This window comes from Mus caroli, unplaced genomic scaffold (genome assembly GCF_978045245.1).
Source record: "Mus caroli unplaced genomic scaffold, Mus_caroli_1 scaffold_9, whole genome shotgun sequence".
In the NCBI taxonomy this organism is placed as follows: domain Eukaryota; kingdom Metazoa; phylum Chordata; class Mammalia; order Rodentia; family Muridae; genus Mus; species Mus caroli.
The window spans coordinates 86,275,565-86,302,282 of record NW_028227264.1 but is presented as its reverse complement, the minus strand read 5'-3'; the positions used below and the strand labels follow the sequence as shown (position 1 = coordinate 86,302,282).

Genomic DNA, 26,718 nt, shown 5'->3' with positions numbered 1-26,718 from the left:
GATATTCTCACCTCTACCTGTAAACTGTAGGTGTCCCCACTTCCACCTGTAAACAGTGGTTTGAACAGTGGCCTGGATCTCTGGAGGTTGGTGGGTCTGAAGAAAACTTGGTGAAAAGATTTTACTCAGATCTAAAAACCATGCAGTGAGAATGCCTCATTATGGTGGAACTCAGACCCAAGTACATGGTGACAGGAATCAGGTGGTGTCAGGTAACTCCAGTCTCTGGAGTCCTGAAATCAGGACCTGATCCTGCTACTGACTGCATGAATGGCCTTGGACAGCCCACTCTCACCTTGCTCATCTGTAGAAAGGTGTACATACTGTAGTATGTATGCAGTATGCAAGGGAAGGGTGGCTGGGATGACTGTCAAGACCAGTGTTTGTATCTGCCGTATCAAGCACAGTTGCTTCCATTTCTGTTGTGGTTTTCGTCACCAATATAATCTTGATCTATGAGTTTCTGAGACCCAGGTCTATATGTCCTAGTCCTAAGACACAAAGGTCAAATTATTCTGCCTAAATCAATGGCCTTTCTTCCTTCTAGAGTAAAGGGCATCACTAGGCTCTTGGATGGGCTTCTGCAGCTCTAACAGTATGATTGACTTTGCTTCCATCCCTGCCTACCCACCTAACAGCTTCAGACTGCCTATGCTAACCACAGCCCCATCCGATCAGCAAAGTGCAAGACTTCTCCCCAGCTCAGCAGTGCCCTTGAAAGACAGTGAAATTTGTCTTCAGTTTAACCTTCTCTACCGGGTAACCCATGTTCTTAGGGCAAAAGAGTCTGTTGGACAGGTTCATACCTGCTTGTGACTTTGGAGGGATAAAGTTTTAAATAGTTGCGTATAAGGCAACCTGGGTCTTATAATCTGAACTGCTTTGCAGACATATCTCAGACTCTGCAAGGTGGGAGGGTACTTAGCAATCACCCCCTCTCTCTGCCATTTATGAATCTCCTGAAGGGTCCTGGGGAAACCTAGTAGGCGAGGCTGACTCTCCACAGTGGGGCGCAGGATGAAGGGAGGCCTCTTTCTTCACAGTTGTGATTCCAGTGTGCATACCTGCTTGTTCTGTGCACGCCACCTGTATGGAGAACAACACATGTGTGTGTAACTTGAATTACGAAGGTGACGGAATCACATGCACAGGTGAGGCCTCTTTGTTTACTTGGGAAACAGGAGCAGGAACAGGAGAGGAGCAGGGTGTGGTCACAGCAGCTGGGCTGCACCCTGACCCTTCCACTGTCTGCTCGGGCGTTCTGTGGCAATGCCTATCCTCTCTCGGACTCCACTGTCTGCTCGGGCCTCTGCGACAACGCCCATCCTCTCTCGGACTCTTTTCATCAATGGTTTGCTTGCAGTTACTCTGCCTACCTCCCAAGCCACAGTTTAAAATTTTTTAAATTGCTTTGCAAAACAAGATGTACTTGTATTTCATAGTATTTTCCTAACTCAACAAGTAATCAGTGTTGCTTGGAAAGTTCAGACGCTGACTACAGCATTAAGATGACAAAGTAAAGACTGAAGGCCACCTATCTTCCGGCCCGTTACCCTGTCTGTCAGCGAGAGGGAACCCAGCGCCTTTCAAACACTAGGCAAGCCCTCTGCCACTGAGTTACAGCCAGCATGAGCACTGCCAGTCCACTAGTGGTTTAGGTGTGTGTCTGGCACACAAGGTCTCAGGTTTAAAGGTGCACAAATGAAGAAAATGTTTATTCTGTCTTGTTTAGGAGTTTGAAGGGAGGCCTTCAGAGCTAGCACACTTAGGCTGTAGGATAGAGAAGGGGAAGAAGGAGACAAACCTCCATCCCTTTAGGAACACAACCCAAATGGCAAAAATCAGATCTTCTGCCATCCTATTGGCTAGCACTTGTCATATGTCGTACCTCGCTGCAAGAGAGCTGGGAGGTGCCACCATCTCATTAGGCAAGTCATAGCACAGCCCACCTATACCTCTGTTTACAACAGAAGAAGAAGGGCGGGGTGAGCAATCTCAGCCATATATATTTTCTGAAGTTTTCTATGAGCAAGACTCATAAATAATAGATATATTGTCATACCTGCCCTTTTGTAGCCCAGACCCACCAGCATAGGGATGGTGGTACCTACAGTGGGCTAACATGGTGCCCTCTCATATTAACCATCCATCAAGACAATCTCTCACAGGCATGGCCACAAGTCAGTCAGATCTGGATCTGAGCAGTGTCTCAACTGAGACTCACTCAAATGATTCTAACTGTCAACTTAACCAGGACATGGGCAGACAGATGGACACACACACACACACACACACACACACGACATGGGAGGGAGGAAGAGAGGGAGGGAGGGAGGGAGGGAGGGAGGGAGGGAGGGAGGGAGGAAGAGAGAGACCTAACAGTAAAACCCCCAATTCATTCTAAAAATTACCAAAGCTATCCTGATTATATGATAAGTCTGTCATAAGGACATGAGTCATATACAAGCTAGTAGAGAGCCAACAGATCATGGGGACCAAAGACATAGACATGTGATGACTGTCTTACCCATCCACTGTAAGAGTCTGACGGGTGGCCCCAGACAGTGGCGCATGAAACCCTCCACCCTTTCTCTTGCAGTCGTGGATTTCTGCAAACAGAACAATGGGGGCTGTGCGAAGGTCGCCAAGTGCTCCCAAAAGGGCACACAAGTCTCCTGCAGCTGCCAGAAGGGCTACAAGGGGGATGGCCACAGCTGCACAGAGATAGACACCTGTGCAGACGGTGTCAATGGTGGATGTCATGAGCATGCTACCTGCAGGATGACGGGCCCAGTGAGTGTCATTTCCCTGGGGACATTTAGGATAGCAGCCCTTTGCGCCCACTTAGGCCTAGTGTCCTCAGCTACCTGGCCTCTGCTTCCCCTCTGGCCTCTGCTGCACCATCTTTCCCATCTCGGTGTGTTTCTAGTGAAAGTCAGTGTATTCTCAGCAGAAAAGGATATCATGTCAGATTTAGTGAAATCCACGTAAGGGCTATTGTTTAGTTCATAGGACTATACCAACACCACTTCTTAGCTTCCACTAAGCTAGACAAGACCCTCGTGTTAAGGGAAGGCAATAGGCCATAGAGCAGTTGCGGGTCCTCAACCTTCCTAACACTGCAACTATTTGATAGTTAATCATGTTGTGGTGACCCCTAACCACAAAGCTATTTTTATTGCTACTTTATAACTGCAGTTTTACTGCTGTTATGAACCATAATATAAATATCTGTGTTTTATCTTGGTCTTAGGTGACCCCTGCGAAAGGATTGTTTGATGCCCTCCCCCAGGGGTCATGACCCACAGGTTGAGAGCCACTGCTAAAAAGGGTTTTATCTCTCTCTCCTCTCCTCTCTTCTCCTCTCCTCTCCTCTCCTCTCCTCTCCTCTCCTCTCCTCTCCTCTCCTCTCCTTTCCTTTCCTACTTCCCTATAAGTCTATCATGACTCCAGATATAAAGTTTATTAAGACAAAATAAGTTGGAAATAAACAGCTAAACAATCTTCAGGAATTGAGTCAGTGCCCCCATTTCTTTGTTGGGAAGAGAGCCGAGGACACAGTGCCCCATGCCAGTTAGGAACAGATTTACAGCGAGGCAGCCTTTGAGACTTGCTCTGAACATGTACAGTAGGTAGCTGGAGCTCTCCTGCTTGGAGTCTCTGAGCCTCAGTTTCCCCACATGAAGCAAGCCTAACAACAGAGACATCATGGCATTCATAACATTAAGTGTGGACACTCTCTAATTGGACCAGTGGTCCCAAAGCAACAAAGGAGGACTGTGGCAGGTGACAGAGACAGAGAAAGGTGGGCAAAAGATGCTTCCTGCAGGTCACTTTGCGGGAGGACGTCTCTGAGAAAGCAACCCTTATACTAATGGCAGCCTATCACCACTAGCCTGCACAAGCCCAAGACAGCCTTTATCCCGCTTGCATTACCCGGGCACAGTGCCTTTCTGAACTGCTCCTGTGCCTGATGCATGTCCTCTGGTGCTTGGGATCATGGGGGGCTTTTCACGGTTTCCTGCCCTCTTCCCACAGGGCAAGCAGAAGTGTGAATGTAAAAGTCACTATGTCGGGGATGGATGGGACTGTGAGCCTGAACAGCTGCCCCTTGACCGCTGCTTACAGGACAACGGACAGTGCCACCCAGACGCCAACTGTGTGGACCTTCACTTCCAGGGTCAGTGTGGCTGAGACCTTGGCCCAAAGCACCTATCTCTTCAGGCTTGTGTGCAGGAGAGAAAAGAAAGATGAAACAAAAACTAAAGAACCCACACATTATCCAGGCTCAGTGAGGCAGGAGAATCACCTCACAATGGACCTTAAAGGCTAGAACCAGTGGGCTCAAAGGACCTTCTCAGGGTTTCCCTCTCCCATGTTGCTAACAAGCCTCACAACCATTGGCTGGAATTGAGTCTGGAAAGTACAGCTTAGTGTGGTTGATAACAAAGAGGCTGTCACTCACGGCAGTAGTTTCTTACCAGCTCTTTGCTCCTCACACAGTGCCTGGCATATACCACAGGCCCTTCTGAGGATGATTTGAATGGCATATAACAAATTCACAGGCCTATACAACTCAACACAAGAAATTAAAAGCCACAATACGGGCGGCAGGGGGGACGTGTGGGTACAACATGTTGAAACTCCATAGAGAGAAATCACAGAGCCCACGGAGTTCAGAGCCAGAGTAGAGAGGGGCCTTCAGTGGTCTCATATATAGGGGTTTTATATATATATATATATATATATATATATATATATATACACATATATATATATATATATGTGTATATATATATATATATAGAGAGAGAGAGAGAGAGAGAGAGAGAGAGAGAGAGAGATCTCACAATAAATCTTCCTTTAAAAACAGAGGGGGTGGGCATGATACTAAATGCCTTTAATCACAACACTCATGAGGCAGAGGTAGTTAGATTTCTGTGAGTTTGAGTCAGTCTGGTCTATATAAAAAATTCCAGGCCAGACAGGACTACATAATGAGACCCTGTCTCAAAAAAATAAAAATAAATAAAAATAAAAAACAAAAACATATATAAATAAAAGCTACCCTTTTTTTCAGATAGGGAAGGGAAATCTATCTTGTGGCTTTTCCAGAGATATGCAGTAGAGGCCTAGGACTCCAGCAGAAACTCAACAAATGCCTGGATTGGGTCAAACCAGAGAACATGGGGGAGAAATTTGTACCTGAAGAAGAATAGACAGCAGGAAGATTGTAGTTGGTTAGGGGAGAAGGCTGCATAGTCACCACTGCTCCACATGTGCCCAGGAGCTACAGAGGCCAGAAGAGGGTGTTGGGTCCCTTGGAACAGTTGTGCGCTGCTGTCTGGCACTGCTCTAAAAGAGTAGCTAGTGCTCTTAACTCCTAAGCCATCTCTCCAGCCCTGTTTCTATAATTAATAGGAATAAATACTTCAAATGATGAGCTACAACTTGAAGGGCAAGTGGTTTCCCAGGGTACTCTGGGCTACAGTTGGGAAAAGTGGCTTCCCAGGATACCCTGGGCTACAGTTGGCCTGTACCTTAGAAGCCCTTCTATGTCTTGCTTCAATCCCTGCCAGTCAAGCCAGCTGACTTCATAATCTCTCTCCTCTTCTAGACACTACTGTTGGTGTATTCCACCTACGCTCCCCACTGGGCCAGTACAAACTGACATTTGACAAAGCCAAAGAGGCCTGCGCCAAGGAAGCTGCATCCATAGCCACCTACAACCAGCTCTCCTATGCCCAGAAGGTAAGTTCCCAATGAAGCAGAAGCCTCAGGCAGAGCAGACAGGGAGGGTGTGCAGGCTAAAAGCTGGAGAAAATTCCCGTGACTGGCGTCTTAGAACCAAGCGCAAGAAACTCCTGAAGCAAAGCAAAGAGTTCGTCATGTCGTAAGTCAGGCAGCTGCTGTGTGCCCGGCACTGTGTGGGGGTCATGCTGTCATCCTTACCACATCCCTGGAGATAGATGTCACTCCTTCTGTTTTACTCATAGGGAAACTGGGGCTCAGAAAGGTTAAATGAAATATCCATCCTCACCCAGAGGTGGCACATCCCAGAGGCAGAGTGAAGTGCAGATATCACAGAGGAAGGCCAGTAAGGCAAGAACCACAGCCTGGGCAGGGCCTCTCTGAAGTCACAAAACAGTCAAAGCCCAGCATAAAGGAATGGCTCTCAAAGCCTCTGGAACCAGATGCCACTTGGAAAAGGCATCACCAAGAAGCTGCATGCTGGTCCTTCCAAAGGAACAAAGCTTCCGTTGCAGGGATCTGGCTTCTAAGGGGGACTGAATCTTGATCGAGTGATTGAAGCCACTGAAACCTGTGTATGCCCAGGTGGTGTGCTGAAGGCACTCCACATTCTATCACTTTCGATACACTGGGTGTCTCTGGATCTCCTGGGTGTTTGCTCGATGACTTTGTGCAACTTACTTTGTCTTGCCTCAGTCGTCTTTTTTTTAAATAACTTTTTGATAATTTCAGACATAAGTACCATATTTACATCATTTCTGCCCTTCTTCCCTGCCACCAACTCTTCCAATGTCCCCAAAACTCCATTTGAAATTTATGACTTCTTCAATTATTGTTTTGCACGCACGCATGTGCATACACACACACCCTGCTGAGTCCATTTACTGTTGCTCACATGAGTATTATATGAGCTGACCACATGGGTTTTGGAAACTGACCAGGGAGCTCATAATTAGAGAAAAATAATTCTCCTTCTCTCCACAGCCATTAACTGCCTGTAGCTCTTCGTCTAGCGATGGGGCCTTGTGAGATGTCCCTCATTCACGTTGTCATGACAACTGGTGTGATCATGCAGGTCTTATTCAGGCAACCATATTGTTGTGAGGTCATGGATGTAGGTTCCCTAGCATATACAGAGACACTTTTCTCTCTGATCTTAGAGTCTTTCTACCCCTCTTCCACTAAGCCTTAGGTATATGAGCTGGGTTGTAGATGTATCAACAGATGCTGGGCACCTCGCAGTCACGTGTTTGCTGTTTTTAATCAGTTATTGATCTCTGTAATAGTCTCCATCTGCTGTAAAGTGAAGTGTCTTAATGAGGTGTGAGAGGCTATGCTTACCAATATGTATAATGATAAGTATTTAGACTACAGTTAGAAATTATACTAGTGTAAAACAGTGACTATAGTGGGTTCTCCTCAGGTGTCCATGGCCTCAGTAGCCACAAGTAGGCTAGGTTTGCAGCACCAGTCAGTGAATTTCCTATTGAGCAGGCCCTAAGTCCAATTAGAAAGCCCCTGGTTACATGTACCATCCTCGCACCTTTGGAAATAGCTTGCCATGCTAATTGTGGTGGCTTACAAGCTTTTTATCTGGGTAGGACCACTGATTGCTTTCCCCCCTTGGCAGCTTCCAATGCTCTAAGAGCTGGTTCTCGGGTTGGAGAGATGGCTCAGCAGTTAGTTAAGAGCATGGACTGCTCCTCCAGAGGTCCTGAGTTCAATTTCCAGCAACCACATGGTGGCTCACATGGGGTCTGGTGCTCTCTTCTGGTGTGTGTGAAGAGAGAAATGGTGGTGCACTCATATGTATAAAATAAATAAATAAATCGTAAAAAAAAAAAAAAAAAAAAAAAGAGCTGGTTCTCGGGAAGGAGGTCTCCAAGTCAGTTCTAGTTTGATTCTTCCAAGTCTTATGTCCAAATAAGTGTCTTCAACAAGGGGCTCTTACCCCCAGGTTCTGGGAAACAAGCAAAAGCAATCACAAAAGCCTATCTTGTTTCGGGGGCTTCTGGACCTCACTGATCAACAGTGGGATCCCATGCCTGACACTGGGAGTTTCGTAGTTGATTATAGTTTCTGGGCAAACATTATCACCCTAAACTTCAATCATCTTTATTATCTGATAGGGATTTTAAAATTACAGCCACACAGGGTTGAAGGTGATGGTGATGATGAATTAGAATTATGTCATCAACCAGAGTTCTGCTTTATTCATAAGCATTTGCCCTGGGGTAAATGGCTGGAAGTAAATCCCTTCTCAAAATAGAAGCATGAAAGTCCTGGGCACAGAGAGCAAGAGAGTACCGTGGTCATTCATCCAACAGCTTGATGGACAGAAATTTAGTGACCTACTATGTTCCAGGTTCTAGTGTAGAACCCATAGAGTGCACAGTCTGGGTAGGGATCAGAACTAACCAAATGACTCCACAGCAAACAAGATGTTACAAATAATCCAGCCATTTCCCTGTCTCTGCAGGCCAAGTATCACCTCTGCTCAGCTGGCTGGCTGGAGAGTGGGCGGGTTGCCTACCCCACGATCTACGCCTCTAAGAAATGTGGTGCAAACGTTGTTGGGATTGTAGACTACGGAACCAGGACCAACAAGAGTGAAATGTGGGACGTCTTCTGTTACAGAATGAAAGGTCATTGCCCATCCACTGCAGGCTCTCTGCCTGGACAGCCGATCCCCAAGAGTGAGCAAAGTGGCCCAAGCCTCACCTTACTGGGCGTGGCCCTGTGCCTTTCCTTCCAGATGTTAACTGCACCTGCAAGGCAGGCTACGTGGGTGATGGCTTCTCGTGCAATGGAAACCTGCTGCAAGTCCTCATGTCCATCCCCTCACTCACGAACTTCCTGACAGTATGTACCCTGTCTGCCTCTGTTCTCACCTATAAAATGGAGGTTCTGATGGCAGCAGCCTCCTGGGATGGTTGTGGTCTTTAAACATGTTGGTATTTTGACAGTGTAAGCATGTGGATTGGTAAAGATCTTTTCCCAATCTGTCGGTTGCCTTTTGGTCTCATTGATAGTATCCTTTGCCTTACAGTTTTACAATTTTCTGAGGTCCCATTTGTTGATTCTTGATCTTACAGCACAAGCCATCTGTTTAGGAATCTTTCCCCTGTGCCCATATCTTTGAGGCTCTTCCCCACTTTCTCCTCTATAAGTTTCAGTGTCTCTGGTTTTATGTGGAGTTCTTTGATCCACTTAGACTTGAGCTTTGTACAAGGAGATAAGAATGGATCAATTCATGTCTTCCTGGGAGAACATGAGTGAGTGTTATGCTTAACCACAGCCCAAGATAATTTGTTATGCAGTAACACAGAATGGACACATCCTTTGGCATCGGATGTGGGGGTGGAGCTTACATGACAGATGTCTAAAAGAGGCAGAAAGAATTCTAAGGAGAATATCTGAATTACCTTGAGAGACTGATACTAGAAATTTAGGTTTTAGTATCACTACCTGTGAAGGCTCAGAAGGTGGTGAGAAACTTTATTTCAAAACCAGAAGAAAGGGAAAATCCTTGGGTAAATGCAAAACTCTATGAAATTGTCTCCTCCTGTTATATGATATACAGAGTTTGTAAGTGATGACTTTGGAGTTCATAGGTGATGGATTTGGTTATAGAGCTAAAAGAACACTTCCCAGCAATGTGGTGGTGTCATGTATTTCATCTAGTTGCCTACAGTGAAATTTGATAGAGAAAAATTAAGGTAAAAATTGTTAAATGAAGAGGAGCCAGAAGTAGATTAATCTGAAAAACTTTCAATTTCTCTAAGTGGAAAAAAATACTAAAATTAAAACTGACGCAAAATAAAATCTGAAAAAAAAAATGGATCAATTCATCAATGCAATGCAGATATGCCTGTGTTTGCATCTAAAATGGTTTAAGAAACTGACCAAACCAAAGTAAATAGCATGCAATTTCTTATATCAATAGCACATCATATCAGAAGCAAATGGACACATTTTTGTCCGTCCACAGAGTCAGAATTTATTAACAGTAAATTCACAAGCTGTGTCCATTTTATTGGCTGTAATTTACCATGTAGTCAATTATAGTCTTGATAATATGACCACTGTCAACCACAGGTTCTTTTATTCTACCATCAATACTCTTAGGCCATCTATTATACTTCACACACTAATACACACACATGCACATGACAGACTGGCTACAAAAGAGGCCACAAAGCTCAAAGAGGCCTTATGGAAGGCAGAGGTCTGACTCAGTGCCCAGGCACCTCAAGTGGTTAGATATTAAAAGAACCCGATGACAGAGACTGGAAGGCAGCCTGGAGGCTCAAGGCAGGTGAGGCTCACGGTTGGGCAAGTCCGGCTGAACTGTAACTGAATGGGCCTCAGTAAACAAGAGGGACTACCCTGAGCTGAAGACCTGAAACAGTCTGGCATTCTCTGCCCATCAATCATGAGATGCATGCACTGTGCTAGATGGCTGGATGACAGATCAGTGAGGACCAGTGTTAGATGTCTCTTCTTTTATGGGTGAGGAGGTTGTGTCTACATCAAGAGGATGCATCATAAGTACCCAGGCGGTTCCCTTTCACATGTATGAATGAGTTGTTCATCAGCCTGTGCATCATGGCTCCTGCTCGACAGATGGTGGTGTCTTTGTGCATCCGTGAGATGCAGAACCACCCTGCCAATGGGTTTACACTCAGCATGGAGCCAGCTGCTGCTCTGTAAGATGAAGCAGTCACCCATGGCAGGACACAAGCACTGTCTCAGACAATGTGCAGTGGAGCAGTACCCAGAGCATCTTAGGACTGTAGGACTCATTAGGATGTTAGCCATCCCGATACTCTGCCAAGGCCAGTGATAGGAAGTACAAAGGAAGTCAGACTTTAGCCTAGCAAAAGGGTATTCTCAGAGGCTTCTCCAGCTTCTCCAGCCACCCCAGCTCCCACACCATGGTAGACCATCTGACACTTTTTTCTGTTCTCCAGGAGGTGCTGGTTTTTTCCAGGAGCTCAGCCCAAGGCCGGGCGTTTTTGAAACACCTGACTGACCTGTCCATCAGTGGCACCCTGTTTGTGCCACAGAACAGTGGGCTACCGAAAAATAAGGTGAGTGGAATTCCTTGTGCCTACACTTTAGCCAGGAGTGTTACCTGTCACTACCATAACAGGGTACAAATCACTCCACCAGGCATAACGGTGCAGGCCTGTCATCCCAGCACTTAGGAAGGAAAAATAACAGACAAACAACAGTCCCTGCCCTGATACAGTGGTTGACAGTTATCCAGCACACATCTGCTGAGCGGCCGCTGCTTCTGGTCTCCGCACCGTCAGCAGTCCCGGCTGGCCTGGTGATGGCTCTGCCCTACGGGGTTCTCACAACCAAGCAGCCTAACCCTGTCACGGCCACGGCAAGGAGCAGGAGTGCAGAGTGCTGCTTGGTCCTCTGTTCACATTTGCCAAGGAGTCACCAACCAACAGCTCACAAGGCTGGGCCCAAACTCAGGGAAGGAGATAAGGGGCCAGAGGCAAGGATCCAGGGAGGAGAGAAGCGTTGGGGCCCCTGGTGAAGTGAGTCTGACACGCCAACCTTCCACATGATGTGGTCCAAAGAGGACTTGTCCAGCTCAGCCCTGGAGGCTGACCAGCAGGATGTGAGCTCCAGGTACTACCCAATCACAGGGCTGGAGAGAGATGCCTCTGCCTGCCTGGTATGCACAATAGACGCCTCCAGGAAACTCGCTTTAGAGAATGAAAATGGCTTCCCTTGCGCTAATTCTTTATGAGCCTTGGGAATGACCCCAAACACCCAAGAAGGCCTCACTATGTCCAGCTGTTGCCCAGACCTAAGACTGTTCATGTGCTTTGTTTCTCTTAGAGCCTGTCTGGGCGGGACATTGAGCACCACCTCACTAATGTCAACGTCTCCTTTTACGATGACCTTGTCAATGGTACCGTCCTGAAGACTAGGCTGGGAAGCCAACTGCTCATCACCTCCAGCCAGGACCAGCTCCACCAAGTATGAAAAGTCCTCTGGGTTTATTGAGAGACCTAGAAAAAAATATCTGCAAAGCTCCAGGCATGAGTAGACACGTGATTGATGTCAACTATTATAATGTGACCCCAGCTTTAAATCCACAGGCCAGGGTGATATTAATGCAAACTGTGGCTGTGACATCATATCCCCCCAGGTCACCCCCCAGAGCCTTGGGAATAGGCTGGTCTCGAGATCTGAGTAATGAGTCTTGGTATGAAACACCATCACCCAGCCAGAGAAAGGAAACTATTTTGAAGATGCTTTGTTCTCTCCCTTTGTTTCAGTCAGTTTGTTATTCTATCTCAAGCATTAACACTTGAGCTTCCAAGTCAGATGAGCCAGGAATGAACCTCTGCCTCTCGTTAGCTGTAAGGACTTAGCCTACCCAGCTTTTCTGAGCTCAGTTTCTTCATCTGATAAATAGGGACAAGGGTGAAAATGTTAATGATGACGGTGGTGGTAGTGATGGTGGCGGTTTTGAGGACCACGGTGACTGTGAACTCTAATCCATAGGCTGTCAGGGGTCCAGTCATTCAGAGTTTGTAATGTAGAAACACTGGGCCTGACAGGATGAGTCCTAAGTGGCAGTGCTTTAGACGAGCCCCCTTCAACCTCTGTGCACATCCAAGCCACCCGAAGTCTGTTAGAATATGACTGTCACTCCACAGGTTGGACGTGGCCTCAGTGACACCTACACCACAAGCTAGCGCTTACACATTGTTTAACACCTCTCACCTAGAGGTGTGGTGTGACCCAGAGCCTCCGGATTTACCACTTACTGCTCAGGCACTCTTGGGCAGGCCAGTTTCCTTCTGGTAGCTCATCTGTCACATATGGGTTGGAGCAATAAGCCCAAAGGTCTCTCTGCAGCCCTCGGGTCAGCTTGTTTGGTGGCACAAAGCCAATGGGTATTTGACAGTACACAGGAGAGGCTCTTAGATCTGAGAAGCCAAGTGGAAAACCTGCCTGTGTGGGGCAAGGGGAAAGCGGCTGTGGATCTCATGCACTCTCTTCCGGTTCCCCAGGAGACCAGGTTCGTGGATGGAAGAGCCATTCTGCAGTGGGACATCATTGCCTCCAACGGGCTTCTCCATATCATTTCCGAACCTTTGAAAGCACCTCCCATAGCCACAGTGAGTGCTCAGACTCCTGACGAGGAGCCGAAAACCCCCAAGTCAAACATGCACTCCCTGGAAGTCCATGAGCTGGAAAACCCCCAAGTCGAACACGCATCCCCAGAACCCAGAACCCCACCAGCTAGTTTGCTGATCCAAAGGGAAAGATGAGTCAGGGGACCCAGCGGGAGGGAAGTGAGAAGGGCTAAACTCTGATTTCTCTGAGTGTCTCTGAAGCCCAGTTTTCTCAGCTACAGTGTGTGCTGAGGGGTTGGCTCACAGCACTTCCCCGTCCTGGGGAGACTGCATGGAGAAACGCTGAGCCCTTAAAGCAGTTGCTGGCACAGTCTGCATGCTCCAGAAAGGCTGGCTATGGTTATTCTTAGTATCCTAACACTCTACCAGGAGCACATAGAAAGTTCCATAGCATGTCGGTTGTGCAAATAAGCTCCAAACAAGACTAGCTTTAAAGCCTATTCTATTCCTAGAAAGCTACAGTTTGGACAAGTATTTATCCTCTCTGCCTCAGTTTCCCCATATAAAAAATGGGGGAAATGGCATCTGTATCTCTTCAGGTTGTTATACTAGGCCCCGGCAGTGATAAGGCCTAGAACTGTGTGCATTTGACATTGTTTTTTGAGTCACTCCAAGGTGCCTGGGCAAGCGAGGGTAAACTCAGACATCTTCTCTGGGGAAGTTTTAGAACTGAGCCCTTTCCTGTCTCTGTGCAGACAGCTGCCCACTCTGGCCTGGGAACAGGCATATTCTGTGCTGTCGTCCTGGTTATTGGTGTGATTGCTCTGGTTGCCTACTTCTACTTCCGGCTAAACCAGAGAACAACTGGCTTCCGGCGTTTTGAGGTAAGGGGTGGGGGGAATGGGAAAGGGATGGTGGGGTTGCCTTTTGTGTGTTTCTGTGCATGTAAAGGTAGTACATCCCTGTGACCGAGTGCTCTGCAGGCTGATGTGGCAGGATCAGGGTGTGTGTGTGTGTGTTTGTGTTTGTGTTTGTATATGTATACACACACATACATGCATACATACATACATACATACATACATATATACATACCTGAGGTTGTCCTCTGGCATCCATATGCATGTACACACATTGGCACAACACCAAATGTCCAAGACTGAGTTATTTACAAAGAGCCTGAGTTTATTGACTTGTGGCTCTGGAGACTGGGAAGCCCAAGACCAGGGGCTGGATGACTTGGCTTCCGACAAGGGTCTCATGCCAACTCAGCTCACAGCAGAAAGCTAAAATGTTAACTAGAGAAGTGCAGAAGCAGCAAGGCCCAGGGACAGACTCATTCATTACCAAGCCAGCAACTGTGACACCTGGAAAAGAGTGCTGCAGTACACGAGAGGCAGCCCCTCAGCCCTTACGGGCTGCGCCTCCCACAGTCAGTCCACACAGCGGGTTCTGGAGGAACACACATCAGGTACACCCCGACAGCCAGCTCCAGGAGCTAGGCTAGCTCAAAGATGTCCTTCCCCCAGAGCTGGTGTTTGGTTATAGCAATGAGAATAACCACCCCACCCATGCTCCTGCCTCCTGGGGGGAGTCCCTAGACAGGTGCCCAACTTAGTGGGCACAGGAGTTGAGACTGGCCCTGAGGGCTGGGGATCAGAGTCAAACACCCGCAGAGCCTCATTCTCAAGCCAGAAAATCTCATTTCATTCTCTGTGCAGAGTTGAGTCTGCCTCACATCATCAGTAAGCTTTGGAGCTGACCATGGGGTGGTCCATGTGTCAGTCACTTTTCTGTTACCATGGTAACGTAATACCATAATGAAGCTAAGTGGAAGAAAAGTTAGCTTGTGGTTCTAACTCATGGTCACTTGGTGACATGGTCACTTGGTAACTTGGCCTTTGGATCTGTGGCAAGGCAGCATATTGTAGCAGGAACACATAGCCGAGTACTTCATGGTGGCTAGAGAGTAAAGAGATAGGAAGAAGATGGGGCCAGGGTTCCCAAGTCCCCTTCATGGGCACACCCCTCAGATACCAAACTTTGTCCCACTAGGCCCCACCTCCTAAAGGTCCCACAGACTCTCAAGAATGCTAGGGGTGGGGTCCAGACTTTAACCCAGAGCCTTTGCAAGACACATCTCCAGACGTGCAGCAGCTGAGCATCCTTCCTTGTGGACTCTACTCTTCACTGGTCTCCTTTCCACTCTCAGAGGATGCTGTGTAGCGCCCTCAGGCAGCAGCCCACGCCTTCCAGAAGATAGCTTGCCTGTTTATAAGCTCAGAGGCAACTGTCTAAAATATCTATTACTATAACCAAAACACTACAACCAGATCACGTACAGCCTAGAGGTCTGTTCAGCTCACAGATCTGAAAGCTGGGTGATCTGAAACCATGTGGCCACCCCTGGTAAGGGCTCTCTTGCTACAGGGGAAACTGTCCAAATTCCCTACACAGTGCAGAGAATGAACTAGGGTGACAGGGCCAAGTCCTGGCTAAGAGTCACAATCCCACTGGCTCACACTTCACCCACTGTGCACTTTGACCTCAACCAAAGGTCCTGCAGATAGCACAGCACAACCAAGTTTCTGCCCACCTAAATAGATCAAAAGGGGACTTAAATTTCAAGGCATGCGTGGGTGAGAACATTCAAAGCATCATGTTTGAATATGGAAAACAAGTATACATCTCATAGATAACCTTTCCAAGTTCAGGAATGACCACACAACTCCAGGGTAACAAGAGGCTCAACAATGCTTACAGTAAGAGAATTGGCAGCATAGGCCATGGGGACATTTCTGGGGTGTAGAGATGTCCTATGGGCCAGATTGGGAGACACACCTGGTCAGATATGTAAGCTGTCCCATGGGCCCAGTGCCTTCTCTCACACGTCAGTCATCTCAACAGTGTTGCTGAGAAGTCTCCCGAGAAGAATGGCTCAGGGACAGGGACAGTCCTGCCTCTCAACCCTTGCCATTCTCTTTCTGAACAGACAGAAGATGACATTGACGCCTTGGCCTTTGGCAAGCAGCAGCCTGAAAGTATCGCAAACCCTTTGTATGAGGCCTCAACGCCAGCACCCCCCGAGCCCTCCTGTGACCCCTTCACCGTGAGTTTGCGCTTCACTCTAGGCCAGGGTTCATCTGGGGTACAGAATGCCACCTTCTGGCAGAGATCAGTGGAGCTACCCCGTGGGAAGAGCACCCTTCTAGAATGTCTCAGACAGCAAGCCGAGGAGCCACTTGCCTGTTCAGAATCCCCATCTTTTCAGGTAGATGGCAGAAGCCCCAAACCAGAGGCTGCCTCGCCTCCACCATATGGGGGTGGGGAGGGGTGTTACTCGCAGAAGTAAGCCTGCAGAAAGTTGTTCCCTTAGCTATGCCCTTATCAACTCTGCCTAGGCAGAGCCACTTCTTGCTTGGGCAGATTGAGGAGGTCTTTAACGGATGCTCAGATCTAGTCTTCCCATGAGCCATTCATGTATTAAGTTGATGAGGCTTCAGGTTGGGAGCACTCTGACTTTAACCCGATGTAACCCTATGGAGGGCACCCCATTCACATTGAATGGGAAAGGTCATCTTTATAAGTTCTGGACTGAGAAGCCAGGGAAAGGCATTTTCCCCTTACATAACCACGAAGAACCTTAACAACCAGTGTACCGGCTGTCCTTGTCTGACTAGCACACCACCCACGTTGGCTGTTTTCTTTCAGCAAAGGCAGCGTTGTAGTCTTGGCTTATATGGACTAACAGCCCTTCTGCAGCAGTAACCAAAGCCAGATGGCTGCTGTCAGTGTGGTGTTTAGAACACATATTTCTCCTACAAATCATAGTATAGTTCAGTTTTTAAAATATGACTCTGAAAATCCCATTAAATATAGTATTTATTTACTAATCGAGACAAGGTCCTGCTCTGTAGCCTTGACGGGCCTAGAACTTACTATATAGAACAGGCTTTCCAGAACTCAGAGATTCACCTCCTTCTGTCTCTCAAGTGCTGGGATAAGAGGTGTGTGTCACCATAGCTGTCTGTGTAGTTGAATTTTTGCAGGTTGTCACTAAAACACTACAAAGCTTTCTTACAAAACACTTTAAGACGCTTTACTGCAATAGCTGCAAACCCCGAGTCCACACCCTGTCGGGATTCGTATGTGTGGTAGCCAACAGAATTACCTTCACAGTAGGTGGAAAAATAAACACATCACGGCTTAACCTCCATACCCTTCCCATATTTTGCCTTAAGGGCACCTTCAGCTTTAAGCATGACAGAGTCACCCAAAGCAAAGGGACATTTCTAGAGGCAGGATTCAGTTCAACTTCAGTCAGAACCAGTGGCCCAAAGGCTCTAGTACCAGGACTCCTGAGCCCAGGACACCAACAGGCTACACTCTCTGCCTTTTCTACCTGCCCATCTCTGTACATCCCAAACAGAAACCTCTGCTAACCAATGCTGCTTGTCAAAGCTAATGACAGCACTCTGGCAGGGAGTAGGGTGTCCTGAGTTCAGCATCTCAAAGGCTTGCAGTCATCATGCTTCAGTACCTTCAGTATGAAGGAGTGTCTATAACTCTATTAATCACCAGTGGCTAGGCGTTAAATGGCTAACCCTCACACCTTCCTTGGGACCTAAGTACTCCTATAGTACTGATAGAGACAGGGAAGCAATATTGACAAGCACACAGGCAACTTCAAGCAGCAAAACTTCAAGCATGTATGGGCCCAGCATAAGCAGCCCTAACCAGCACCCACCCCCACCGCCAGACCTCACGTGAGGCAGCAGGATGAGGGAAGGCTCCAGTGACCACGCATGCTTTAGGCCCACCCAGCCCCTGTCTGAAGCAGCACCATGAGCAAAGGTTCAGTGAGGCCCCAGAGCAGAGCAGTGTTCCCCCTGGAGGGATGCAGGAGGAGAGGCATTCCGAACCCTAGCATCACTGCCCTCTTTCTTCCAGGATGCTGGAGAACAGGAGCTGGAGAACAGTGACCCTCTGGGGGCACTGAGGTCCTGATGTGAGAAGCCAGCCAACAGCCACAGCCACGTGTGCTCTGAGCCATCATAGTTACACGGTGACTCCCCTACTCCAGCTGTCACTTGGATCATTTGTTTTAAAGTATGATAACTCAGAAGCCATACCTCACCCCTCTGGTTAGTCTGGGGTTGTCGCCATGGGTAAGGGGCCATGTTTCCAGGACACCAGGAGACCTGTCTCCTCTGGGCCTTCACTGTGGCTCTCTGCACGTTCCAGATGGTGCTTGGTCTGTTCTGCCCTATCTGAACTGTAAGCACCAAAGGCAAGGCTTCACCCCATATGTTCTGTATTCCAGTACCCAGAAGTACCTGCCACACGGGTGCGCTCAATAAATGTGAGAACAGAAAATGTCACTGTATACCTAGAAGGTGTCAAACTATGAAAGCAAAATATGCTGGGCGGTGGTGGTGCACCCCTTTAATCCCAGGCACTTGGGAGGCAGAGGCAGGCAGATTTCTGAGTTCAAGGCCAGTTTGGTCTACTGAGTGAGTTCCAGGACAGCCAGGGATACACAGAGAAACTGTCTCAAAAAACAAAACAAAGCAAAACAAAACAAAACAAACAAACAAAAAAACAAAAATAAAAAAAGAAGAAGAAAGCAAAATATACTTACCAAGGCTAATTAGAGCCCTTCCGATTGGCCAACATTCATCCTATCAGTTATTTGATTTTGCTTCCTTGCATTTACTTTACACAAATGAGACTCCACACCCACTAGAGTTCTGGTCAAATGGTCCATCAGAAGACAAGCTTTGACTGAGCTGTGGTATATCCGTGCAACACACCCCTGAAAGATGCAGTGTTGCTATGTGACTGAGCTGTGGTATATCCGTGCAACACACCCCTGAAAGATGCAGTGTTGCTATGTGACTGAGCTGTGGTATATCCGTGCAACACACCCCTGAAAGATGCAGTGTTGCTATGTGACTGAGCTGTGGTGTATCCATACAACACACCCCTGAAAGATGCAGTGTTGCTATGTGACTGAGCTGTGGTATATCCATACAACACACCCCTGAAAGATGCAGTGTTGCTATGTGACTGAGCTGTGGTATATCTGTGCAACACAGCCCTGAAAGATGCTGTGTTGCTATGTGACTGAGCTGTGGTGTATCCATACAACACAGCCCTGAAAGATGCTGTGTTGCTATGTGCAACAGTGTACCCTGTACCATTAGAAAATGAAGTGTTATCTGGCCATACCATGCTGCTCTTCCCTCACCCCCTCTACTTCCTTCCCTGTCCTTCCTGCATAGCCCAGACTAGCCTTAAAGTCTAGATTCCCCTGTTTGAGCCCCAGCATAGTGGGGACCATGTGTTTCACCTGCCATACCCAGACTTACCAAGATAGATAGATAGATAGATAGATAGATAGATAAAATAAATTTAAAAATCTTGAGACTAGAGAATTGGGAAGGGAATAAAGAGGCTTTAAAAACACCAGTCCAGCGACTTTTGCAGATAAGCAGCAGAGATCCAGGGAGACCGAGCAGCCTTGGGAGGCAGGACTTGCTAGGACTGGGACAGAACTGAGTGCTGTCTCCCCCAAGCCCAGGGCCTGCAAACTGGCATCTGGGTATTTGGGATAAAGATTTCAACAACATACCGTCAACTTCTGGTCCTTCCTCGCTGTGGACACTTGCTCACAACTCAGCAAGCTTCAGCAGCCACCTCTGTAACACCCACACACCCTCCAAACCAACCAACCTACTGGCTCATTCCCCAGTTATCAGAGGGCACAGTGTCAGCAGGATGGAGTCGCTATGGGACAGACACAGGATGAAAGCCCAGGTTGAACAGACCTCAGGCTCCCCCCTCTTTTGCCTGTACACCCCAAATCTCTTCATCCCATTCCATTAAAGGTTTGCCGAGTCAAGTCTATCTAAAGTTCTGGGAGCCATAAAATGTCTTGTAAGCTCTCTCTCAGCTCCAGGATACCAAGGCTGAAGCTACCACAGTTCACTAGAGAGGGACATCACACCATGAAGGAACAATGGCACATCTCCAGGAACTCCATCCCCCAAACAACAAACGTAGGACAGATTAGCTAGAGGCTCTGCGGCATCCATCATCCCAACACAGATAGAAGTGAGCACACTGGGGAACGCGACACTCACAGGAGACATGAGTGAGGGTCTGTTCACACAGCGAGGGCACGCCACCGTGCCCACAGATGCCAAGGCTACACACACACACACACACACACATGCTTAAAATATATAAACGTAAGGCCTTCAATATTTATAAACTTATCCAAACCCAGTAGCAAATCAAACCCAGTAGCAAATTTTCTGAATATTCCTCAATTCTTTAGTTCCTCAGCATGTCCCAGCTCCCCTGGGTAATGGCTACAAGCTAACAAGACAGTGTACCCCACCCCACCCCCACAACATCACCACATACTGTGTATGCCTGCCAGCCACCACCCGCCCAAGGCAAAGCTCACACAAGTTTCTATTTATAACTTAGTCCTAAAGCCCAGAAACCACCTACATTTCACCCTTTCTCAATCCCCTTCTGTGGGCCTACTCACTTCCTTCTTTGGAGAAGCTGGGAATCGAACTCAGGGCCTCAAAGCATGCTGGGTAAGCACTCTACCACTGAGCTGTTCTCCCAACCCTAGGATTTTTTTTTTTTAACCTTTGATTTATTTTCATAGAAATGGCCTCACATCTGGGGGAAAACCATGTTTTGCAACTGGCTTAAATACCCATAAACCGATGGGTATAACACATACCAGGAGATACAACTCATGCTTTTATTTGGCTTTAAGTTCATTATCACAACATAGACAATCAACACGTAGAATAAATAGCAAATTCACATTCCAAATAAATAGTAAACCTACTTTGTATTTATTGTGCCTGATACCACACAGGCACAGTCATCCCACGACACGACACAGTGAGGAAATGGGTCTACATTGGAGCTCTAGCCTGCGCTAACAGGAGAATACAGGGGCACTTTCGGAGGAGCAGACTGGAGACAAAAATGTCATGCAGGAAGGCCTTCTGAGGGACACTGCTGGGATGGACACCTGGGAGGGGAAGACCAGTTGTTGCAAGGCAAGCACAGGAAGGTCTTGGGAGTCCCAAAGGGAGCTCTGGAGCTGTCCCCAAAGTAGTGTTGGAGAGACCAGACTCTCGACCCTTCACAGGGAACAGTAATGGAGTATACACCCCCAGGAAAGGCATGTGTTCTGGGGCAAGGCAGAGAAACCCATCAGCCGGCCACACTCCAGCCCCTGGGATGAGCCGGCCTTCAGTCCTGGGCCCAGCAGAGTAATGAAAAGGGGCAACAACTCGTAGCTTAAATCCACACAGTGAAGCAATCTCAGCTTAGCGCTGGCCGTGCAGAAACAGATACACATGGTAGATAGGGCAGCTAAGGGGACATAGCACACTGGCTTAGACCTCACACTAACTACCCAAGCTGGAAGGCTGCTCCACTGGCTCTAAGCAGAGAATCTTGCCATCCCAGCCCGAGGCAGCAAGCCACACCCTGTGCTGATGAATCAAATCCCAATGGAACAGTGTATCCATTCCTACAGAAGTGGCACCCGGAATGGCCTGCAAAGCTGAAAATGGTTCCCTTATTAGAAAAGGGCCCCTCCTCTTCCTTCCCTTTGCTTAACCAATCCGTGGTCTAAAATGTTAGCTGAACTCAAGAACCTAGCTCACAAATACTACGGCCAAAACCACAAATAAATAAGTAACAAGAAAATAAAGGAGAGAGGAAAAAAAAATCCACCTAATGAAAGGAAATCATGCCAGGCCGGGTGGTTCGCTCCTTATCCCAACACTCTGTGGGGGCAGAGGCAAGCAGATCTCTGTAAGTTTGAGGCCAACCCACTCAACATAGTAACTTCTAGACCAGCCAGAGCTACACACTGAGACCCTGTCCCAAACTAACAAACAAAAGAAGGTCTTCAGGAGGGAAAGAATGGATCGGCTCCCTAAGCAGCCGAAGAGAACCACCAAGGAGCCCTGCAGCTGGCCAAATGTAGTCTCTTGAGCATTTTAGTCAAGAGCCCCCAAGGAGGTTTTTGGCAGCAAGTGAGCATTTGGATAAAGTGGAACTGTAGTGTTTAGCACTTGCTGAAGGGAGGGGAAAGCCATTTAGTTCACCCAAAGCTAAATTAGGTAGATGGCACAAGAGCTTTTCACTTCTCCCTCATTGCAATAAATGAGAGAGCTGATGCGTTCAAAGCAACCTATAATTTAGTCTGGGATCTGACCAAATCAGCAGCAGGTGTACTAAATGGTGAAGGGGGGAGCGCTACAAAGACAGACATGGGTAGACAGCCAAAGGAGGAGAAGAGAGGAACGGAGGGGGAAGGTGGAGAGAAACAGGGAGGAGGAGAGAAGGGGAAGAAAGGACAGGGGAGGGGGAAGGAAGAGGGGAGGGAAGGGGAGGGTGTGCTATCTTAGGAGGAAAATCAAGAGCTTTAAATACTCAAAACCTGAGATATTTTTAAAGCCAGCTCTCCCCTGAAAAACCAACTGAGAAACCCCAAGCAGTGCAAACCACTCCAGTGGCCCCTGCTGGCACCATGACCTTGCTGAACATCACGCTGGCAGAGACTGCCCTTAGACTGAATTGTTGTTCACATGATTCTAAGAAAATCAGTCTAAGCAATGTCAAAAAAAAAAAACCCTACAAATTAAAGATATTAAAAATAATTTTACTGTTCGATTTACAATTTGATTTTTTTAAATGTGGAAAAAAGACCCACCTCCCCTTGTTCTGTCCTCAACGTGTACAAAAAAGAATACTCTAGAAAGAAGAGGATACCACAGCGCAGCAGGTCAGACCCCAGCCAAGAGTCCCAGGGACAAGCTAAAACTTGTCCTGGCTACACTAGATGAGGACGGTAACACAGGGGAAACACCCCGTTCTTCCTGCAGGGATGCCGTGCCAGCCATGCAGCCAGATCACAGTTTGAGTGTGCAGTGTGCCAGCTGCATGTCTGGTGTGACAGCCTCGCTGATCCCAGTACTGCCACGCTTGGAGGCCTCGAGACTGTGATCCTCCAGACAGGAATAGGCTGTAAAATTCACTTCTCAAACCCAGGAGATGTTTTCCTCCCCAAGGCTCAGGTCGCCTACTGTAGGCATAAGATAACATCACTACCTCAATCTTGAGTAAGTAAACCCTCGAGACTGTCCATACCCAAAGAGTAGACAATTTGACCAAAGATTCCTCCTACAAGCACAAGTTAGGGCATCCGGGCAGCATGCATCCTTTTAGGGCCCTGACACTGAGCAGCTGCCAAAACCCCCGGTGGCTAACACTGGGGAACGGGAACACAGGAACAGAAAAATGCCCATCTCATTCTAAAAAGGAGCAGAATACTGAACCCCCGTGTTTAGAACACAAGAAGGGGGAAGGGAGACTGAAGGGTCACCTTGACAACGTTAAACACTACCAACATCAAAGATCCCATGCTAACACAGAGCATTACAGTGAATGCTGCACAGTTCAGTTAGCTTCTGCACATTGCCAGGTAGTCTGCAACCGGCCAAGGGAGCAGCCCTCAACAGCTGGTTAAGATCTACTCATTGCGGTTAAGATGCCAGAGCACAAGTGCTCGCCACAAGTCTCTGTCATGATCCTGCCTTTTACACTTCTGCATGCACGCGCACACACACAGTTGCATGCCTGTAATACAACACTCAGGAGGCTGAGGCGGGAGGATTGAGTCCAAGGCCAGCCCAGGCTCCAAAGCAAGACCCTACCTGGGGGGAGGGGGAGGGAAAGCAGCAGCAGCAGCAGCAGCAACAGCGCCACATGAGCGCAAAAGTTTAAAATGAGTCAGGCCAGGTGACAAGGCTAATCTGGCCACGAGCGCTTTCCTGGCGTTTACAATGACCATGTTGTCTGCAACGAAAACGCCATTAAACAGAACTGTTGATAACAGCAGCCACTCCTGTGGTGCCTAAGCAGCAAAAGTGTTCAAAGCTACTACAATCAGACATAATCAAGGATTCTTCCCTCCAGAGGGGGAAGGGCAGAAGCGATTTCCCCAGCTTTCAGCATGAAATGTGGCGTTCCCACGGCAAGCTGTCTGCACTGGATGTCTAACACACAGACTAGCCCTGGCCACAGGCTGAGTCTTTCTTGTCTTCTATAATGTCCAACACACTGGCTGAAAGGCAATTTTAGTGCGAGTGGCTGTCTTCTCCCGCTTTTCCTAGGGAGGAGGGAGCCGACCCGTCACCCCTTTGGGGCAGACAAAGCAAGTAGCCACTGTGACAAATGCTTCTTGTTTTCCCTCAATAAAGTCATTCCAGAAGGCTGTGAATTCTATGGGAAAATGTCGTTGAAAGCCTAGGACCAGGCAATGGGAGAACTGGCCACAGGTAGGGCTGTTCCCTCAGGAACCTGCTTCCTGGTGTGCTGCAGATCACCACGCCCTTGGGGTCCCCAGTGCTGCTTGTAAACAACCAAGAAATGCCTCACAGAATCAAGAAGTGTCCACTCTCGACCTATGGAACACAGGCAGCCATCAAGAGGTCTCACTTGTCAGAAGCCATCAAGAGGTCTCATTCATCAAGAGGCCCGACGTTGCTGGTTCCACAATAAGCAAGGTCTCATAAGGGTTTCAACACCGTTGTGTGGAGAAGGGCGGGGAGGCCCCAGGCATCCAGCCCCATCTCAACCTGGACAGGACAGTGTTCATAGTAAGATAGAAAAAATACAAACGGCGCATCTGACTCTGGGAAGCAACCCTGAGGCCGCCTGGCCCTTTGTGAGGCCACGAGTGCTTCTGCTTTTTCCTCAGGCAAACCCAGGACTACTTGGCCTGAGCCTCCTGCAGCAAAGGGGCTTTGAAGGCAGACGGGCTGTCCGACCACGCAGGGAGCTCATGTTGCAGAGGAGTCCTCCTGGGGTAGAACGTGTGGTGGACGTCGTAGTTCAGAAGGCAGCTCAGAGATGCCATGTAGATGTCAGCGAACCTTGATAGCCGCCTCAGGAAGTAGGTTGGATTCTGGTCTGTTCGGAACAAGCTCCCAAACTGGGCGTTGAAGAAACTTTTGGTCATTTCTCTGAAATTTCATGAAGGAAAAAGAAAGCACAGAGAAAAGTTTTTAAAGGTTTTGTTTTTGTTTTTTTGAAAAAAAACTTGAGTAAAAATATCTTTAAAACAAAACCAACTGGAAAGAAAAAGCAGCCAACTAGGCACGGGTAGACCTGATATCAATCAAGAAAAACCCATAAGTCGGGTATGGGGCCCCTGAGGTCAAATCAGGCAGCCAGCCTGGGCTACAGAGAAATGAGGCCCATGCCTGTAACCTCAACACCAGAGGGCTGAGGTTAGACGATCAGGAAGCTAGCCTAGGCTATGCAATGAGACCCTGTCTTACAAAACAAACAAACCACAAAACACCATCTGTCCAGCCAGCTCTCAAAATAGCCTGTTACATCCCCGGCTCTGTATCCGTTAAGATGCTACTTCAAGGCTGCACCATGAATTACGTGCTCCTGCAAACGCACACTGTGTGCCATCAGAGTGGGCAGAGCTGCTTCCAAGCTACTGAGACAAAGAGTTCTCCACGGTGCCAAGAACTAAGCAAGGCACAGAAATAAAATGCTGTAAAGCATTCTCTCCTGGAGGAATTACAATTATTGTGCTGATCTCCACCTCCAAGGACAGACCTTCAAATGCTTTGCACACCCCCTCCTAGCCTAGCCTGCAGCATCTTCAGTCAGTCAGTCAGTCAGTCAGTCAGTCAGTCAGTCACCAAAGCCACGGTGTTTCCCCTCTGCAGTCAAACCTCCTATCAACATCCTTCACACACAGACTACTTACTCCAGCAAAATGGATTAATACCATTTGGACGGTGTTAGATTCCTTCAAATGCTTTGCACACCCCCTCCTAGCCTAGCCTGCAGCATCTTCAGTCAGTCAGTCACCAAAGCCACGGTGTTTCCCCTCTGTAGTCAAACCTCCTATCAACATCCTTCACACATAGACTACTTACTCCAGCAAAATGGATGAATACCTAAGGATTAAGATTCCTTACTAACACAGGAAACGCTTAACTTGTTGCACACTGTGCATAAAAGTCACATACTAATAGCAGTTGTCTGTTGTCATTGAAGACCAATAGATAGATGCAACGACCAAACGACCACAGCTGTTAAAACCCCAGCTAAATGGTATTTAAATGTTCACTGCAACATCTCTTTAAGACGTTGAAACGAAAGCTTCCAGGGACTGGATAGATGGTTCTGGGGTTAAGAACACTTTTTGTTCTTCCGGAGGACCTAGGTGTGATTACAAGTGCCCACGTGGCAGCCCACAACTGTCTATAACTCCAGCTCCAAGGGATCTGATGTCCTCTAACAGAGAACCCAGGTTCAATTTCCAGCACCCGAGTGGCAGCTCACAACTGTCCATAATACCCAGGGGGCCTGATGTCTTCTTCTGACCTCCATGGCCACAAGGCAAGCACAAGATTCAGACTTACATGCAAGCAAAGCACTCCTACTCATTAAAAAAAAGAAAAAAGATGTGGCGATGTTAGAGACATGAAGCCAACAGGAAATCTCTTGTCAGGTGAATCTTCCTCAATGAGCATTTTAGGTCCCTAGAAGTGAGTGACCCATTTACTGTAGACAGACCCCAGGCCTTCAGAGACAGCAGCCCTGAAGTCAAACCACATCACCCCCTTTCCCACTCTCCTCCACTCTACATTTTTACAGCAAAACAAATCAGTTCAGAAGAAGCCTGAGCTGCCCAACGGTCTGAGAAAGAGACTAGTCCCAGGCTCAGCCCTGCAGAACCCCTCAACATCCCTTGTCAACTCTGGCTGCCGTCGTT

General features: G+C 47.9%; 2 protein-coding genes across 2 annotated transcripts in view; one reads left to right on the top strand and one right to left on the bottom strand.

Moving 5' to 3' along the window:
• The window catches only part of Stab2 (stabilin 2), a 169,737-nt gene extending 151,488 nt beyond the window's left edge, over positions 1-18,249 (top strand). Inside the window, exons 58-69 of the mRNA XM_021173976.3 lie at positions 1,044-1,151; positions 2,600-2,793; positions 4,039-4,180; positions 5,618-5,751; positions 8,231-8,396; positions 8,507-8,613; positions 10,725-10,844; positions 11,614-11,754; positions 12,798-12,905; positions 13,619-13,747; positions 15,856-15,972; positions 17,814-18,249. Coding sequence (XP_021029635.1) covers positions 1,044-1,151; positions 2,600-2,793; positions 4,039-4,180; positions 5,618-5,751; positions 8,231-8,396; positions 8,507-8,613; positions 10,725-10,844; positions 11,614-11,754; positions 12,798-12,905; positions 13,619-13,747; positions 15,856-15,972; positions 17,814-17,870 — 1,523 coding nt within the window. The 3' untranslated portion in view covers positions 17,871-18,249. The remainder of the gene's footprint in view (positions 1-1,043; positions 1,152-2,599; positions 2,794-4,038; positions 4,181-5,617; positions 5,752-8,230; positions 8,397-8,506; positions 8,614-10,724; positions 10,845-11,613; positions 11,755-12,797; positions 12,906-13,618; positions 13,748-15,855; positions 15,973-17,813) is intronic.
• Positions 18,250-20,631: 2,382 nt separating this feature from the next.
• Positions 20,632-26,718, bottom strand: part of Nt5dc3 (5'-nucleotidase domain containing 3) — a 54,811-nt gene continuing 48,724 nt past the window's right edge. Inside the window, exon 14 of the mRNA XM_021174524.3 lies at positions 20,632-24,940. Coding sequence (XP_021030183.1) covers positions 24,688-24,940 — 253 coding nt within the window. The 3' untranslated portion in view covers positions 20,632-24,687. The remainder of the gene's footprint in view (positions 24,941-26,718) is intronic.